Source organism: Paramormyrops kingsleyae, chromosome 2 (genome assembly GCF_048594095.1).
Source record: "Paramormyrops kingsleyae isolate MSU_618 chromosome 2, PKINGS_0.4, whole genome shotgun sequence".
Lineage (NCBI taxonomy): Eukaryota > Metazoa > Chordata > Actinopteri > Osteoglossiformes > Mormyridae > Paramormyrops > Paramormyrops kingsleyae.
In genome coordinates, this window is record NC_132798.1 from 4,937,348 (window position 1) to 4,956,948 (window position 19,601).

The following is a 19,601-nucleotide window of genomic DNA, read 5'->3' on the forward strand; positions in this document are numbered from 1 at the left end:
CCTCTCTTGTGTGTGGAGAGGGGGGTCATATATATATATATATATATATATATATATATATATATATATATATATATATATATATATATATATATATATATATATGTATTACATTTTAGAGACCAAATTCCCCCACAGTGTGATACAAACCTGTTGTATTGACATTGTGGGGACCATTTTTCGAGCATCATTTGGTTGTCATCATAGTTGAGAATTAGGATTATGCCCACTGAATTGAATGGACAGTCCCTACAAAGATATGAATACAAATGCGTTTGTGTGTGTGTGTTGTGTGTGTGTGTGTAGACCAAATGTCCCCACAACGTGATGAATACCCGTTTTTTTTCCCCCCATATGGGAAAACTGTATTTTACAAAAATCTGTGACTGCAATGAAAAAAGTAGAAATTCTATTTGTTTGGCTACTTATGTGGCCTGCACTATGTGGCGGGGTTACTGGATTATTGGGGTAACTTGTCGGATTTAAGGTAGTCTGGGCAAAATGTAAGTGAACGAATATGAAGTCCATTTAAACTGTGGTTCCTTAAATCCGACAAGTTACCCCGATTAGACAGTAACCCCGCTTCGTGATACAAGCCAATGGTTATGGTTTGGGCTGGGTAGGGGTTAAGGCCCATTCAGGCTGCACCCCCACATTCTTTGCTTATCAGCCGGGGGTAGACCTCCGCGTTCCCCCGACAAAGATGGTCCATAGATAGATCTTTAAAACAAAAAGTGAAATTTCTCTTATTAATAACATTTGTGTTTTTTTTGTGAATTTGCCCTTAAGCAGCATGATGTAGCCTGAGCGCGGCCTCCGGTGGCTGAGGCCCATTGGCCAGGTGTGGTTTGAGGGTGTGGCCTGTGTCCACTACGTCCTTCATGTTCCTGCTCAGCCTTCGCTTTCCGTTTGGAGGGAAGGATCAGATCTGCCTCCTCTGCCCTGTTTATGTATGAGAAGTGGCTGCTTGCCCCTCTGCTGCTGCTGGATTTATAACTGCATGCCCCCCCCCCCGCCCCCCCACCCACTTTACTCTTTAACTGTCACTCAGGCCTCATTCCGGAGCCCATCAGCCCCTAAACACAGCTGGATGGCCAGAATCGATGGCGAATACCTCACCCAGTATCTATCCCTCACTGCTGTATATAAGTATTACACAGTATTATAGACATGAACACTGAAATAATACAACCCCCCCACTCTCTCTTTTTATATGTTGATACCCAGCTGGTCTTGCCTGAGCATAATTATTTTCCATTCTATATTTAACTATTTTTTCTCTTCTGTGCACATGAAAGGGCTTTCTGATTAAAGGGTGTGTAGGTTTGTTCCCCCCCCCCACACCCCCCCCTCATGGCTATTATATAATGCTGCCCATTTGCTCCATCACTGTAGAAAGTGCAAAAATAGTTACAGAGGCTTATTTTGGGTAAAGCGGGTTTTATGTAATTTTTACGTTTTTCATTTTCCCCCAGAGGCCATTCGTCTGTGTCTCCTCTCTTTGCTCACACTTGCTGGGCCACAGTAGAGAGACACTTGTGGTTTTCCCCCATTAGTTAAATGTTTAAATATAAATACATATTTAAGAAGCTGGAGTTCTGAAAGTTTGAAGGCCATTAGCATTTCCTTGGCCACCTCCCAGCTCTGTACTGACTCTCCCACCCACCTCCCAGCTCTGCTCTGACTCTCCTGCCCACCTCCCAGTTCTGCTCTGATTCTCACTTCCACCTCTTGGCTCTGCTCTGACTCTCTCATCCACCTCCCAGCTCTGCTCTGACTCTCCTGCCCACCTCTGGTCCCTCTCTGACTCTCTTGCCTGCCTTTTGTCTCTGCTCTGACTCTCCCTTCCACCTCTTGGCTCTGTTCTGAACCCCCACGTTCGCCTCCCTGTTCTGCTCTGACTCTATGGTGTGACTCTCCTGAATATCTGCTGTCTTTGACACCACGGACTCAGTGCTCACCCACACAGATGAAGCAGCACCTGTGTCAGGGCATGAATGCAGGTCAGCATCCCTTTTCTCCAGAATACTGTGATTGAGTGGTTTCCACTGCACGCAGATTTGCGAGGTAATGCAGTTTAATTATGCAGATGACTGCACAGCTTTTCAATAAGCACAGTGAGGTGTGCGTTTTCTGACACTAGGTAGTCTTTCCCGATCGGCCGACCCAAGCCTTATTGCTGCATTGTATACAGCCAAATGTCTCACACCCGTATTGAATAATATGTGTGACCCTTTTACTGTGTATATGATGCCTCTCGACATTTCCTGTGCTTCTTGCCTTGCTTTCTGAAGTACCTGGTGGGCATAGAAATCCTGCATTACCGTATCCAAGGACACATTTTAATATAAGTATTGCCATTTAAATCCAAATTTACACCTGGTTTGAGTCATCCATGATATCCGAAATCAGAAGTCTTTTTTTTGGCCACCTGCAGATGGGCTCGCAGCCAGAAGGAGTCCGTCCCCAGACATCATTGTGTACACAGAGTATAATGGATTATTGTTCCCAGTTACCAGTGTTCGGGCCAGTTGTGATCTTTTATTAAAGATGTTTTTTAGAAGTGTGAATTATTAAGTGCAGCATGACCTGATTGGCTTTGGCTCGGGCATCAGATGGGACAGACACTGTAATAGGCTGCTTATGTTTTAATTTGCTCTAACACAGACAGCAGGACATGGACACACACCTGCCCCCCGCATGCCTATACACATCCTCAGCCACACGCCCCTGCAAAGGTTTTTCCGCAGAAGCTGTGATGAACGGACAGATATTAGTGGATGTTTAATAATCCAAATTCCTTATTTTGTTCTCAGAATAAATACAGACGCTCCCCGGGTTACAATGGTCCATGTTACGATATTTCAACTTTATGATGAGTATTCCAATTCCATTCTGTTTTTCACTTTCGGTACATTATTCAATAAATTACAAGGGATATTCAACACTTTATTATAAAACTAGCTTTTTGTTGATTTTTCCCAGCTGTAGGCTAATGTAAGTGTTCTAAGCATGTTTAAAGTAAGCCAGGCTATGGTGTTTATTAGGTTAGTTGTAGTGCATTAAATTGCATTTTCACCTTATGATATTTAAGTATAAGTTTATTGGAACGTAACCCCATCGTAACCCGGGGAGCATCTATACGAACAAACAGTCCACGAACAGCCTACTCTCAGTCTCCCTGTCTCTCTTCTACTCCTGCGCAATCATTCTTTTATCAGCCATTCTTGCAGTCGCTCTCTCTATATATAGTACCACCACAAAATCAGCCCCATATATTACAATATATTACATGCTTGAAACTAGAGGATCGTGCTCTTTACTTTACTAACAGCAGACAGGAGGGTGTAGTATTTGAGAGCTGAGATAATGTCTCGTGCTGGGCTAGCTGAGATCAGATGGATAGAAAATCTGTAGATACAGCTATAAAAAAAATTGTGTCAGGTCATAGACCAGGGTTCTTCAACTCTGGACCTCGATTCCAAATCCAGGCCATGTTTTCAGTTCTCCAAGGTAGTTAATAATTACTGATTCTGATTTGTCAGAGGCTTCACACCTGACTGACAGGTAAAGGAAGGCTGGAAAACCAGCAGTGCTCGGACCTCGAAGACCATGAGTTGAATAACCCTGTCATAGACGGTCTGCGATGGCCTTGCAGTGTGTTACCTCTGCAGCAGAAGGATTTCCCCACTGTGATGCACTATTTTGACTTGCTTCCTGATCTTTGGTAATCCTCAAGGTTTCCTACATGCCCTCCCTGACTCTGGGATCTTTATGCCGTATTTTACCCCTTGTTGCACATTTGCTCTCTGCCTTTGGTCTATAGAAAATGTGGCTTAATGGCTCTTTTGGAAAGTAATTTTTCTCACAGTGTGAAAGCTGCCCCAGCCTACAGGAGCAGCCACTTGTTTTCAGGTTTTCGAATAACCTGCCAGTCCCCCCTGAGCTGCGTGACCTGCTCCCCCCCCCCCCCCACCCCCCTGCTCTCTTTAGACCTGGATAAGCGTTTCCTCCCTGCACCTTCTGTCTCTCTCCTCCCCAGGGCCAAAGTAAGGTGGTGGACAGCAGCCTGCAGGGCGGCGCCAATGGCATGGAGCCCGGTCCTGGGGGGCAGAAGGGGAGCGGGAAGTGGCAGAGGCCCCGTTTCACCCGCAAAGCCCTCATGAGGTGCTGCTTGGTGAAGTGGATCCTGGCCAGTGCTGCCCCTCAGGGCCCAGGTAAAGGGGGGCAGTGGGCAGCACAGGGTCCTCTGTTTATGCAGAATGTCTGGGTGAGACAGAAGTGAGGTCTCTCTTCTCTGGTGTTAAGTGTCCATATCAGTCAATCCAGCATCAGTGTTTTGACCCGTTTTGCCCGATTTTTGCTGACTGCCCGGGTTGTGTCTGAGCTTCCTGTTTATGGTGGAACAGAACTCTACCCCTGCGGTGTCGTGAGTGTCTTGGCAGAGGAAATTATGTGAAATTTTAGGTCATGACTATGCCTCTTTGAGTCACCTGCATAGACTCACAGAGACGAGTCTCATTGCCGTTAGCGAAATGAGCTGGAGAGCGGTGACTGATAGAGCGTAAACACATACAATTTAAATGTCAAAATGGTTTGTTTTCAGGCATTAAAAACAAGCGCTACTTAGTGTCTTAATTACATATTGTCGTAGTTCTAATTAAGAAGACACCAGCTGTGGTAGTCGAAAGTATTGATTTTCGCCGATTTGCTGTTACGTGTCTTTACGATGTGTTTACCCTTGTGCTCACCGTAAGCTCAAAGCTTCCTTTCGTCTTAAAGAACAGGGTTTCTGTATTTTATTGTCACTGTCGCTGGCGGCTCTATTGTGAAGCGAAGGCTGACATATTGAACTAGTGCCGGTAGACCTTATTCATTAACGTAAACGGTCAAATAATTAGCTTTCTGGCGCCATCTACTGTTTGGCAATGGAGCACGCAAATAATTGCTTAGGCAGATACAGTGTTTTCTGCAGCAGCGTTAGATTTTTTTTCTCCCCAGACCACTCATGTTTGTTTCATCTTCTAAAAAATTCAAGCAAATAGCCTACTACCATTTTAATTACGATTAATACCGTGTTTCTGTTCATTTATAAACATAATAACCCGTATAATGGTATGTGATATTGTGGAAATAACCTACATGGAATTGAATTGGGGGGGGCGGGGCAACCTTGTGCCCTCGTGCCCCCAAGATAATTTTCGAAGGGAAGTGCTCTGTGATGTTTGGCTCCTGCCTTGGGGTAGGATGATGTCAATATGGGGATGGACATGCAGCCTAACGGACTGAGCCTTCAGTTATATTTCCCCGCACGGCTTGTCTGTTACCCTTCATGGGGGTGCTGTACATTTTATTTTTGCCGCGTTTCATCTTGTGAGAGAAAGAGCCAGCGGGGTGGGATAGGAGGACGTCAAAATACCCAAAGTAAGGTGGTGGACGGCAGCCTGCAGGGCGGCGCTAATGGCATGGAGCCCGGTCCTGGGGGGCAGAAGGGGAGCGGGAAGTGGCAGAGGCCCCGGTTCACCCGCAAAGCCCTCATGAGGTGCTGCTTGGTGAAGTGGATCCAGGCCAGTACTGCCAATTGTACCATATAGCTGTAGGCAAATGTGTCTTTTAGTCTAATTTAAGGTACAGAAATGGATTCTGCAGAACATCCTCAAGGTACAAACAACATTAATGTACCCCCAATGTTAAAAAATGTACAGTTACGTACAGCTAGGGTACCCTTGAGGGTACAGCCCCATTGACAAGCGAAGGGTACAACTAGGGTACCCTTGAGGGTACAGCCCCATTGACAAGCAAAGGGTACAACAAGGGTACCCTTGAGGGTACAGCCCCATTGACAAGCCAAGGGTACAACTAGGGTACCCTTGAGGGTACAGCCCCATTGACAAGCGAAGGGCACAACTAGGGTACCCTTGAGGGTACAGCCCCATTGACAAGCAAAGGGTACAACTAGGGTACCCTTGAGGGTACAGGCGTACAGCCCCATTGACAAGCAAAGGGTACAAATTGGTACAGTGTGGGAGACTGGAGGAATGTGATCAGAAACATCCACATCACACAACCACCATTCAAGACTTACAGTTGTGTTTTTGTGACCTTCACTGGAAGAACTTACTGGCCAGTAAAGGGTGACGTCTCTGCAGACATGAGAGAGGGAGTTTTTTTTTTTGGTGTTTTTAAAGAGGAAATCCAGGACCAACCTCTGATAGCTGCCAGTCAGACCCAGGCTCAATGTCACCTGCAGGGGGAGCTCAACACTAGGCGGGAGTTTGAGTCCTGATGACAGGAAGGTTCCATCAGCAGTTTTGCGAGAGGGGGGGCGATTGGGACGGCCAGCCTGAGCTGTGGTTCTACCCCCCTCCATTGTGGCTGGGCTGCCCCCAGTGGGCAATCACCCCCCCGTGTCACGGAGCTCGTGGCTGGGAATTTCACAATTGGCTCAATCATCCTTAGACTTTGAGGTAATGTGAGATGTGCAGCATTGATCAGAGCCCCGTGACTGTATTCGTCAGGGGGGTGGGCACCAAAGTGACCGGAGCGGCCCATGGGCCCCAGGTCTGTGCTGGCCACCATGAGTCGCTGCAGGGTGCAGAGCTGGAAGGAGCTGCTGAAGTTGCTCCGCTGTTCCTTCAGGCTTACCCTACATGGTCTATCCTGTATGTCTCCTGTATGTCCCTGGTCTGTCGGTAGTCTGTCCTGTGCCTGTCCCCTGTCTGTCCCCAACCTGTGACCTTTATATCTCCTGCATATTCCCTGTTTGTCCCTTGCCGGCTCCCATTCTCTCCCCTGCCTATCTCTGGTCTGTACCTTGTATGTCCCCTGTCTGTCCTTGGTCTGTCCCCTCCCTGCCCACCTTTTGTCCCCTGTCTGTCTGTGGTCAGCCCCAATCTGTCTACTGACTGAACCCAGTCTATGCCCTGTATCTCCTCTATATGTCCCTGGTCTGTTGGTGGTCTGTCTTTGTTGACCCTATTTTTGTCCTGCCTACGTATTTTAATAAGTTCATTTTTTTTAATTTCACTGATAACTGTCCAGAATCTTTTGTGATGAGTCTGCAGTCTCATGGGTTAAAATTCTTAGGAGCCTTATCAGGCCTTAAAGTAATTAAAAGAGGTTCCTAAGAGGCTGGCAGAGAAAATGGATTTTTAATTGGTCTTATTACATGTGGGATAATGTCCATAAGCCTGTTGGAGATTTTCATGTGCCTGATTTGCCTGGTCTTATGGGGATTTCCCAGCTGAATCACTGTCTCTAATTACTGAAGTATGCATCATTTAATTTGGATTTCTTCTCTGACAGGTCCGTTTACTTGCCTATGAGCTCATTCCTTCCTGTTTCAGTGTGGGTGTGCTTGCTGGTGTGTTTATCTCCTTTGTTTATGTACCTCTGTCTATCTCCTGTCTTGCTCAGGCTTTCTGTCCATCTCAGTGTCCACTCTCATTGAGTAAAATCCCGTTATAGCGGACTCGCCGATAACGGAATATTGTCTATAACGGACGAGGTCCGCTGGTCCCAGCCATGCGCCTTTAAGAACATGCATAAAAAGCATCAGATATAGCGGACTCACATATAACGGAATTTTGCTTATGACGGACAAACAATTTGGTCCCCATGGCCGCTTTTAGCTGTAGTTTTGTTCAGCTATATATAACAGACATGCCGGAAATATCCAGGGCAGATACGTAGTCGGGATTATTAATAGTCACGCATCTGGTCAGGTAAAGTTGGATTAAACCGTTTATAGTAAACAAATGTACTTTTGTTGATCTGTGAATTGTGCAGTGATGGTGGTCAAGAAAGGTGGAGACTGTCTCATGTAGCTTGACAATCAGCAGTGCAGAAGTGCAGTGTGCCTGTAAATGATACATTGAATGACAGCTTGAGAGATGTGCTGCGTTTGGAGATTTGCATTTAACAAATTCAAGGCCTTGTTAAGTTGTCAGCTACGCAGAACAGAAAAATAACATCATGAATCAATGATAGATATTTTAAATTCCATTCCGGAACAATTAAAAATAATCACTATTTCATTTCCCTTCTGAGATACTGTTCATTTCATGTGTCGATGTGTCTTTTCCTGTCAGGCTCAGCCCCTGTTGTCTCACTCTGTGTCCCTTCCCCGTTTGACCAGCAGGTGTTGCTGGTCATCCCGTCCTTCATGTTAGTCTTTGTGTGTTCCCCCCTGTTCTCTGTTAGCCTCATAGCTCAACACGTTGAGCAGCCAGTTGTCTGTGTACTCTTCTGTCCTGTGTTTGAATCCCACTGCCTCTGTTTTTGTATTTTTGATCCCTAGTGTTTCATTTGAGTTTCTCTAGTTCTGGTGTTTTACATTTACATTTACATCATTTGGCAGACGCCCTTAGCCAGAGCGACTTACATAAGTGTTTGATTTTGTAGTTGGTTTTTGTTTTGTTCCTTGTGGCCCTGCTTGTCTTTACCTGTCTGTAATTCCCCAGTGTTGGTTCCTTATTCCTTGGTTAGTTCTTAGTTTCCCTGTTTTTAGTTCCTTTGAGTTTAGTAGTTTCACCTGTGCCCTGTTTCCCTGGTCTTTGTTAATTAGCCTCACCTGTCCTGTGTTAGTCTCATTACCCCTTAGTATTTTAGTTCCTGCTTCTGTTCAGTTCCCCAGTGGTTCATTGTTGTTGCTTGTCTAAGCTTTGTTAGAGCTGTATTCTGTTTACCTGCCTGGTTTTTGTTATTTGTGATATTAAGTCTTTATTTATCCCCTTTAGTTTTTGACCCTCGTGGTCCCTTTGGTTTTGTGTTTGTAGTGTTTTCTGTTTTAGTTAATAAACCCCTTTCTGTTCTTGGAGCCGCTAGTGGGTCGTCCACCCGTTTTGTGCCCGATGCCACGTTCCCGCACCCGAGCCGCCCGGATCCGTGACATTTCCTGATATATTTTTTCGTACTTTTCCATGCTCCAAAAACAAAGAGCAGTGTTAAACTGATGTAACATCCCTGCCTCGCAGCTCCTGATGCACTCTTGCAGGGTTTAGGTTGACTTTGCTGCTCTCGCTCACCACCCTGGGCTCCTCTTCTGAGACCCCGTTCTTGCCATTAAACCCCACAAAGCACTGTAGCCAAAACAGATCTTGAACACCCTAAAGATCCACTACCTGAACAGAATTGTGCCTGGTGCTGACCTGTGCTCTGTGAGTGCCGTTCATGCTTGCAGGGCAGTTCTGCTAAGCCATTCATCTGTGTTTCTAGGACAGGGAGTAGAATGCATTCTTCGAGGGGAAAAACTGTGTCATCAAGTTATTGTAATTTACCTTAGTTATACTTCTGATTGTGGTGCAAGGTGAAGTATCATTGTCAGGATCTGTCCCTACCATGTCTGTCATGTCCCCGTTTGGCCAGCAGATGTCGTTGCCCATCTCATTAACTTGTCTATTCCCAGTCATAATGTGTGGATAATTAGTTCGTTGCGCACACCTGCCCCCCATGTAACCCTCGTTATCAATGCCCTTACCCTGTTACTTTGTCAGTCATTGTAGGATTGTTACTGTCAGTGCTCTGTGTTGGTTCCAACGTGTACTTTGTTTCTGTTTAGACCAGGGGTCTCCAACTCTGGTCCTGAAGAGCTACTATCCAGCAGGTTTTCTATCCTACTTGGCTTCTGATGAGCCACACCTGTTCTCAGGTAAATACCAGGAACAGGTGTGGCTCATTAGAAGTCAGGTAGGATAGAAAACCTACTGGATAGTAGCTCTCCAGGACCGGAGTTGGAGACCCCTGGTTTAGACCCTTCCCGGTCCTATGCTTTATACTTTTGTTTGAGTGTTTGTTCATATAAGAAAATGCCCTTCAATTTATCCTAAGCTGCAAATGGATCATCACTCATGACAATTACTATTATACCATTATCTTTCCCATTCTAATCATGTGTCACATCACTTCAGTGACAATGACATTGAAACAATATAAACAGTAAGGAGACTAAAATGTGACAGTTTATATTTATAGAAAGGCAATAATATGCAGAGGTGGGCTGAAGATGCCTTTTTTGAAAGCTTGAAAGTAGTCTGAAATTTAATATTCATTGTATTTTTACCTTTCGTCACGGGGCTTATCTTCAGTGCTTGGGATAATGTTCTCCTTATCACAATGAAAGTGCGCCCCCGTGTGGACAGTTTTAATCATTACAGAGGAGCAAATGCTTCTATCCATGCCTGCTTGGTCATGTGAGGAGGCTCAGTGGTGACTAGCTTTCTATGTCATTCTGTTCAGTTCAAATATGTTAAACATTCAACCCTGAACATTCATGGAACACACTGGAGACTGTTCCAAATCCGCTTTTATAAATCTATAAATCTGTAATATACCATAATTCAGTTCAAGATTTAAAATGTAATGCTTATTGGCTATGTGTGACTTGCATTGGAACTTTTATTCGTTCAGCACAGATGCTGTATACAAATAAATATTAATTGCACATTAGAAAAGTATTCAATAGCATGAGTAACAATTATACACATTACATTTATCATTTATTAAGCTGAATCTTTTGTCAAATGCTACATACGATTGAGAAGGCAGGGTCAACCGGTCCCTGGAACAATTGGGGTTAACATTCCCGCACAAGGGCCCAGTGGTGACATCATTGCCAACAAGAGGATTTGAACCGACGACCTTCCAGTTCTCGACACTAACCCGTAGAGCCACATTTTGTCCCACATTACAGGCTGCATAAAGTGCAGGTGCACATAGTGGAGGACTGGTCTAGATTTAGCTACTGATGATGTGGACCCCTCGGGGGTTGAAACTGGTAGTCAGCATTTGATAATGTTTTACATTAACTGCACCTTCATATTGCATTCAGAAAACATTCATTATCACCATGTAAGTATATCCTAACATACCTTAATACAGACGCTCCTCTACTTACGAACTTTCAACTTACGAACTTTCAGACATACCAACGAAGAGGACTGTAAGTCCAAATTGTGTTCATTGGGCTCCAGTTTCCTGTCTGCAACATAATTTTTTTTATCTGCGCGCCAATTCCGCCTAGTACGCCTTCTGGCCGCTACTCCCGCCGCGTAGCAGCGTAGCGTGCGTACTCCCAGCATCCTAGTTCTGTGTACTTGCGTATATCCTTAAGTGATGTTGAATGATGACTTACGAACATTTCAAGTTACGATCGGCTGTTCGGAACGTAACTCATTCATAAGTAGAGGAGCGTCTGTAGCTTCAATATACATTAATAACTAACATTATATGATAATGACAAACATCATAATCATAAAGTCTTTTAATGTTTGTTATTAATGTATATTAAAGCTGTTCAGGCGTTTTAGGATATTTAGGATAAGGTATACTTACATGCTGTTGGTGAATGTTCTATAAATGCATTATGAAGATGCATTGAATGTTTTACGAATGCATTATAAAGGCATTATGAAGGTGCAGATAATGTAAATGTTACGCAATGTTCTTTAGTTAATCATTTGGTTAGTCATTCGGTTTTCAGCTGTAAATTATAGTATCACATCCAACCCTAGTCTGATCTGTAATGTTCTGGAGCCAATCCAATGTCATACAATACATTTCAATAATATTTAATAATCCAACTGTTGTCTTCAGCCATTTCAGAAACATTCATTCAGGTAAGGACAGTTAGTATTTAAAAATTTAGCACATTGCAGTACCAAGCTGTCAGATGGCAGTGATTGGCAGCTCTATATCAGGCTGCCTACAGTCACATGATGTTATTTATACATCTCCCCTTGCGGCCATAGAGCTCGTGCTGTTTAATGGGAACATCTGCTCATGATTTACTGCAGCTATGACACTTCTGCACATCTGCATGTGAGATGCATCACCTGCAGCTTTCCCAGGTCACTGGGGTGACTTGACTCCTCAGTCCCCCTATAAGTGTTTTACTGTGTTATCCAAGACTGATCGATGACCGGAACTAAGAAAACGCATCAGCAGCAGAATGGCTGATACAATATTTTCGGGTCAGTTGTTCCCAAATGTGATTCGTAATTAAGTGGGCGGGGCAGGGAGAGGTCTGCTGGGCGAAAAGGCTTCAAAAACGTGGCAGCAGTTTAAAAAATTCATCAGGAGAAGAAGATGAACAGCATGAAAACGGCTCGCAGGAGCTGCATACCACCACAGGAGGGAGGCAAAGAAAGAAATTTAGATTTTGCACAGATTTTGAGCAGAAGTCGTCTGATTCCCGGGAAGTTTTTGGATTGAAGCCCGAGACATAAACAAGAGGATGCTGGCAGCCGGATTTGTGTAGGACATGCTGATCCAATTTTTAAAGGATGAGGAAGGATGAGGGTTAGAGAGTCAAAGAGGGAATGAAGTCTTTATACACAGGGATACAAATCAGAGGAATGAAGACTTCTGTTGTGGCTTTGGGTATGACCCAGCAATGCTTAATGCTTAATAGCATGGAATTAGAAGCAGAGGAAAGGGGGGAGAGGTCTGTCGGGGGGGTTTAGGGGGGAGAGGTCTGTCGGGGGGGGTTTGGGGGGGCCGGTACCAGGCCCTGTGATGCTATATTGGAAAGGTCTTGCCCTTTGGCCACAGGCTTTCATGTCATTTGCCCCTTTTGTTCTCTATCCTCTCTGCTCTCTGAGTCAAAGGGGACCTCACACGGGGTCCAAACAGACTAGGCAATGGGATCCTACCTGCATAAACAAGATGCTCTGCTGCACTCCTGTGGTCCCTGCTTGGGGAAACCAGCCCCACCTCTGGCCAGTGTTAGCTGGGCAGCTTGTGCTCTGCCCCTTTTTCAGTCGCATTAAATAGCCACTGTGGGTCTTCAGCTTGGACCATTTGGGTGAGTGTCACACAGGAAGTTTTTTTTCCTTTCCGTCTTTTTGCCATTATTCCTGAGACTCTGGACAGGGCTGTGAATCCCTCGGGGGTTCTGATTGGCCATGGGGGGCTTGATGGGCTCCCTGTCTTTGGAAACGCGACGTCGGCTCTCCTGTCGAAGCTTCCTGCCCGCGTGTGGCCACAGCCTAGCACGCTACCATCGCTCAGGTACTGCAGCCTGTCTCTGTGTTACTGAAGATCTTATTGAGTCCCTTTAGACATTTTTATGGACGACCCTTTTGGGATGAGGGCTGTTGGCCATCTTTATGACACAGATCTCTATTTCTGCAAGTATTGTATTATACTGGTCAGTGATTTCAGTTCAGGTGAATTTAAAATTTTTTAGACTTCAGTGTAAGACATTAATTGAAAGCGTCACATGACACAAATCATGTTACAATGTTGAAGAGTATAGCTGTAAAACGATATGAGGATTTGTGCCTTTTATTTAACAAAATGGAAAATGCTTATTTTATTTAGTAATCATTCATTGTTTATTTAATCAGCTCACAATTAAGGTCAATACATGACTAATCCATTGAAATTTTGTTACCTCAATCTCATCCTCAGTGTACAGCACCTCAATACATACAGTTAATGACAGGTCAAGAATCCTCAGTTGTTTTTTTCTTATTTTTATAAAGCTAGTATATACACATCTTTAATTTGTCTTTTTGTCTCAGTGTTACTCGGTAAGCTTAATTCTGTTTGTCCATTATTCCATCATCCACTAGTCTGTCTGTCTGTCTGTCCATCTGTCATCTTTCAGTCTGGGTGTCTGTTAGTTCTGTGTGTCTGTCAGTCTGAATCCCACTGGTCTGTGTGTCCATCAGTCTTTCACTTGCAAGTCTGTCTGTCTGTCAGTCTGTCACCCGCCTGTCTGTGTGTCCATCAGTCTATCACTCGCCAGTCTGTCTGTCTGGGTCTGGCCGGTTGTCAACCGCCAGTCTGTCTGTCTGTGTCTGTCAGTCTGTCACCCGCCTGTCTGTGTGTCCATCAGTCCCTCACTCGCCAGTCTGTCTGTCAGTCTGTCACCCACCAGTCTGTCTGTCTGTGTGTCCATCAGTCTATCACTCGCCAGTCTGTCTGTCTGTGTGTCCATCAGTCTATCACTCGCCAGTCTGTCTGTCTGTGTGTCCATCAGTCTATCACTCGCCAGTCTGTCTATCTGTGTGTCCATCAGTCTATCACTCGCCAGTCTGTCTCTCTTTCGTTCACTGCTCCGCTCTGCTGCTCAGGCACCAGCAGCAGTGACTGACTGCACTGCTCATATTTCACTGCCTCCTCCCAGTGAATGGAAACATCAGGTAGCTGCTAACCAGCCAACACTTTGTGGGGCTGGTTTATATACTCATCAGGCAATTAAGCACAATACACCTACAAAATAAATAGTTTGTAGTAATGACAGGGTGTATTCATGGGGAGAAACAGGCCAAGTGTCACTTTATAAGTTGTTTGCCAGCTATCAGAGGTGGTGGCTGTGTACCTGCAGCATGCATCGTCTCCCCTGCAGTGTGTACCTGCAGCATGCATCGTCTCCCCTGCAGTGTGTACCTGCAGCATGCATCGTCTCCCCTCCAGTGCGACACACTGCCTTGTGCAAGGGTGCCAGCTTGCTGGGGACCATGACATCTGTGTGTTCAATTTATTTAAACCATTGACATCATCCGGGCTGAATTGGGACCTGCTTGTAAGATATATTTAGGTATCTGGTTGGCATGGTAACACTGCACTGCAGTGTGCCTCTGCATATGTGTATATGCCACAACATGTATGTGTATGTGCCCCTACATGTATGCGTGTGTGCCTCGATTTGTGTGTTTGCCTCTGCGTGTGGGGGTATGTGTGCAGATGTTTGTGTGTGTGTGTGTGTGTGTGTGTGTGAATGTTTGTGTCTGTGGACCACATTCCCCACCTTGTTTCCCAGGATAGGTTCTAATCGGGTAAACAGTTATTGAAGATGGATGCATGGATGGATATTTAAGTACATATCAGGCTGCTCTTCCCTGCGGATCACTGAGTGCTCAGGGCTGTAACCCTGAAGCAGCACAGCAGTGTTCCTGGAAGAACCTGCAGCTCTTGCTCTCTCTCCCCCCGCCTCTACCTCCACCTGCCCCCTCTCCCTCTCGTTGTCCGATGGGCTGTGATCCAGCTCCTGGTTAGCAGTGCTCCTCTTGTCACCTCTTGTTAAAGCCTCCTTCCCAGTCGGAGGTCACTCCCCGGATCCCTTGATGGGGAGCGGCGATGATGTCTGTCGCTGACACGCCTCTTTTCTCTTTACTGCTGTGTCCTGAAAATTAATTTGTTTGGACCATGAGAGGTTAGTGATGATAGGGTTGCCCATTCTTTAAACTTAAAAACAATGCTGACATTGTTCACTTGTTAACTGTAATCGTCTGTGGAAGCCCAATGTCTAGCACTGATGCCTCACTGTAATCGTCTGTGGAAGCCCAGTGTGTAGCACTGATGCCTCACTGTAATCGTCTGTGGAAGCCCAGTGTGTAGCACTGATGCCTCACTGTAATCGTCTGTGGAAGCCCAGTGTGTAGCACTGATGCCTCACTGTAATCGTCTGTGGAAGCCCAGTGTGTAGCACTGATGCCTCACTGTAATCGTCTGTGGAAGCCCAGTGTGTAGCACTGATGCCTCACTGTAATCGTCTGTGGAAGCCCAGTGTGTAGCACTGATGCCTCACTGTAATCGTCTGTGGAAGCCCAGTGTGTAGCACTGATGCCTAACTGTAATCGTCTGTGGAAGCCCAGTGTGTAGCACTGATGCCTCCCTGTAATCGTCTGTGGAAGCCCAGTGTGTAGCCCTGATGCCTCACGGCTCCTGGGTTGGGGGTTAGAGTCCCACCTCACCGCCTGACTGAGTGTCAGAAAGTCCCCGCACTGGACTGGCATCCCGCCCGGGCTGCCCCCTGCCCTCTGCTGCCTAAGACAGACTCCAGCCGCATACTTGCAACCCTGCACAGGAGAAACAACTGAAACTGACATTTTACATGTATTATAACTTTACTGACATATGCAGAGCACTGAAAAATAATGTTGCATGTGAAGGATGCAAGGTGTTCCATATGCACTGGGGGTGTAATCAGTGGCATGCAGTGACTTTTCGAGGGGCAGGTGCTGGAACGGGGAGGCATGGCGGAGTGTACATTTTGCTAAGCAGGGGGAATCCCCCTCGGTAAATTTTTCTGTCTCTCAGTCATCGGCAGTTATCGAAAAGGGGGACACTCAATCATTCCGCCTTTGGCCAATGGCAATACCCGAATGTCCGTGCTGATGTCAGTGCGAGCACCTGCCCTGCGATCCAGTAGCACCCTGTCCAGGCTGCCCACTTGGAAAAGTCACTGCATGCCACTCAATACACCACCAGTGCATACAGAACCCCATGCAACACTCACATGCATCATTATTTGCTTAGTATGCAGCTCTGGAAATCCTGGAGGAAAATTTTCAGTTTCACTCATTTCCCAGTTTATGGGTGTGTGCCTGTGTTTTTTTTTTGCAAACTCCAGCCTGGCTCTACCCTGCTTCTCATTAATGAAGGGCTGCTTTCTTGCTTTATGGGTCATCAGTCCTGCTTCTAGGAGCCTGTTATGAACTGTTCTAGCAGTGCACTTCACACCACTTAATGTTTCCCATTCCCATTCAATTGAGGTCATCCTCTGATTTATGAGGCACTGCCGGATAAGTTGATGGTCATCTCTTGCATAGAAAGTTGCTTCTGCCCTCTAGCTGGCTGGTTTTTGGTCATTCCCAATGTCTCCTGCTTCACTTTGTTCTCATGTACTGCTGTCTTAGAAGCTCTGAGCCTGGAAGCAGCCTGTCATGCAGTGTAGCCTCTGCCAGCAGAACCAGGATTAAACCAGGATTCAAAAATGCAGATTTAAAAAAATATAGGGTGGTCTCTTCATTTTTTCCAGAACTGTATGCTAAAATAAATGCTCACAGTGGGGATAATACTACACAGCAGCCTGGTGCACTGTCTGCTGGTGTGGACTGTGTCCACTCACTGCATTAAAAGGCATAATGTCAATGCTGCGCAATGCCTTACCATCCTGAGTGGTCATCTGCATACCATAATGCTGCTTTTTCCCCACTGGTGGGTACATATGGATTCCAGGAAGATGACCATGCACCTGTCAGTGGGTAATCTTTCAGACCACAGCGGCCCACAGTGGGACTTCCAGTGCCGTCGCTTTCTGTCATTCACTGGATCTTCCTTAACTGCTCATGAAGTGTAGTATCTCGCGGGGCCTGTCCCCGAAATGAAGGCGGTGAGGCAGGCCAACAGCTTGGATGGGAGGGGGCGCTATCGGATCGCAGGGCAGGTGCACAGGCTGACATTAACACGGACATTCATTCCAGTTTCCCCAAGGTGGGGGCGGATCCCCAGGCTATAGCCTGTGCAGTAATGTGCTACAAACTCAAAGATAAAATGCAAACTCACACACCCAGAACGGGTGGTGGGAACTGTACCCACAGCCCTGGAGACATGAGGTCATCACACTACCTTGGCTTGTTCCCATATAATTAAAGGCTCCATGGACAGACAAGACAAATTTCGGCCTGTGTGTGGCAAGTTTCCATCTCTTTCATTTTTTTTCCCACAGTGGAGCTGATCCCAGCTCTAGAGCGGGATGTTGTGTCAGCAGAAGGACTATATTTTAAAAGATGAGTTAGTGGTTTAATGGCTTTTTGCGATGGGATCAAACAGTTGCATTCTACCGGACTAAAAGCCCAGCTCTGCTTCCTGTTTCCTGAGCGTTTGAGAAGCCCACATTTAAGCTTAGTCTTCAGGTACAGTGATGTATTCCTACCAGAGGAACATATATTTCATACCGACGTCACTCTTCAGGTTGTTTAAAAGGTCACTTGGCAGAAACTATGTTCTCGAAATGTTGGTTGGCATTCCGGTTCTCCTGTGAGCCTCCTGAGACGTATCTTTACAGATATTTAGTCTACAAAAAGACTGGCGACAGGTGTCTGAGTTCAGTGAAGAAATACATGTTTGTGTTGCCAGTTTTCATCCAACATTTACAGCTCCATTAAAAAATTGTTGCTAAGCGGCCTACTAATACCTTTTGCAAATTTATCGATCCACAAATTTACGGGGAACATTCTGGGAACCAATTTTTGAGTCCTCAAGAGTCCTGGAGGAAGGATCTGAGGAACCTGTATGGTTTTAAGGTGCTTAGAAACAGCTCAGACTATCAGTGCTTTGATCATCTTGTAGGGCTTTTGAGTTCATAGTCAGAAACTAGATCATTCTCCACCTCTGCTTTGTCTTTCTCCATCCTCCACACGTCTCCTCCCAACTCGGTTTTTTATCTCTCCCTAACCTCCATCCGCTGCCCGGCAAATTGTCTGTCTGGCGCGATCCCAGCCTCGTCTTTACTGTTATCTGAGAGAGACAGACAGAGGGAGGGAGAGTGAGTGAGAAAAAGACATTGATCGATTCTCTGGCCCCCACCACCACCCACCGCCCCGGCTTCCCCATCTCCCATCATTACAAACTCAGTGCATTAGTAAGTGCAAACTCATCAGCCATTAACTCTGCCCTTTGCCTCTGTTCCCTAGCAGAAAGTTACACACTGAGTGACGCTGTGATCTACTGACAAGCAGCCTGAGTGGCTCCCGGGTGTCACCACGGGTCTCGACATGGCACCTCTCTTTGATGACGCTGATGTATGATATTGGAGCAACGCACAGTAATTTAGCCCCCCCCCCCCGACATGTTCCTCCGCAAACAGCCACTGCTGAGGTCTGAATCTGAGGTCTCAGAAGCTTCCGCTATTGACCACTTTCTGCTGAAGGAAATGTCCCCTCTATGGCCTTTTCAGAACAGCTGGGTTTAGCTCCTCAATGAAAATCATGCCAAATCATCTCAGTAGTGAGCAGAGGTGGACATTTCAGGACCAGAAGGTAAAAATCCAGACCAAGGTTTTGTTTTACCCAGCCAGTTGAGTTCTGTGATTGTGACTTTTTCAGTCAACTGGATGGTTGAAACAAAATCTTGGTCTGTATTTTTACCTTCTGGACCTGAAATCTCAACATCTGGTAAAGAGATATTTCTTTTTTCCTTCAGGACACACATACATTACTGAGAATCAAACTGCTGGTAGAAAATGAACCAAAAATGCCATAGATTTAACTATCTCCTTTGTCATATTGTCATGAACAGATGAAGTGTTTTGTCCCGAGATCTTGTACTGGATATGTAGTTAGACATTGAATAGATAAATATAGAATTTGGTCAAAATGTGTCTCCCAGCCCACAAGCATCCTGTTGCCTTTCATTTCATTGGGAATGACAGCTTCCTTCAATACAGGCTGCCCTCACTTTACTTGACTATTAGAGTACTGGGTACCAACTCCTGTGGATGTCGGGGACTTTCTACAAACGATGCATCTTCAATCATCCACTATGTTCAATTGTCCAGTCGGGACTCTAGTGATTTTGGCGGGGAACACTTCTTTTAAATATGTAACAGTGCATTGTGGGCCACTCACATGTGTATTCCAAGGTCTGTTTCCAGAATTACTCATTTACTGAAACTTCATGTCTTTGGACTGAAGGAGCTCAGAGGAGCGCCAGGATAACTGGAGAAACAGCCGGGGCCAGACTCCAGCTCCTTGTTTTTTTTTTTTTTTTAAATATGATCTGAGCACTACAGTCATGAAACCCCTGCTCTTCTGGGCTTTGAGGAATCACCTCTCTGTTTTCCTACCGTGCTTTTTAAGGCTGACATCTGA

The 19,601-nt window shown here is 45.6% G+C and overlaps 1 protein-coding gene across 2 annotated transcripts in view; it reads left to right on the forward strand.

The window, feature by feature from the left end:
• Positions 1 to 19,601, forward strand: part of LOC111857557 (calsenilin-like) — a 43,695-nt gene that overhangs the window by 8,800 nt on the left and 15,294 nt on the right. For both annotated transcript variants that reach the window (XM_072704235.1, XM_072704228.1), the window contains one exon: positions 4,043 to 4,217. In XM_072704235.1, coding sequence (XP_072560336.1) covers positions 4,043 to 4,217 — 175 coding nt within the window. The remainder of the gene's footprint in view (positions 1 to 4,042; positions 4,218 to 19,601) is intronic.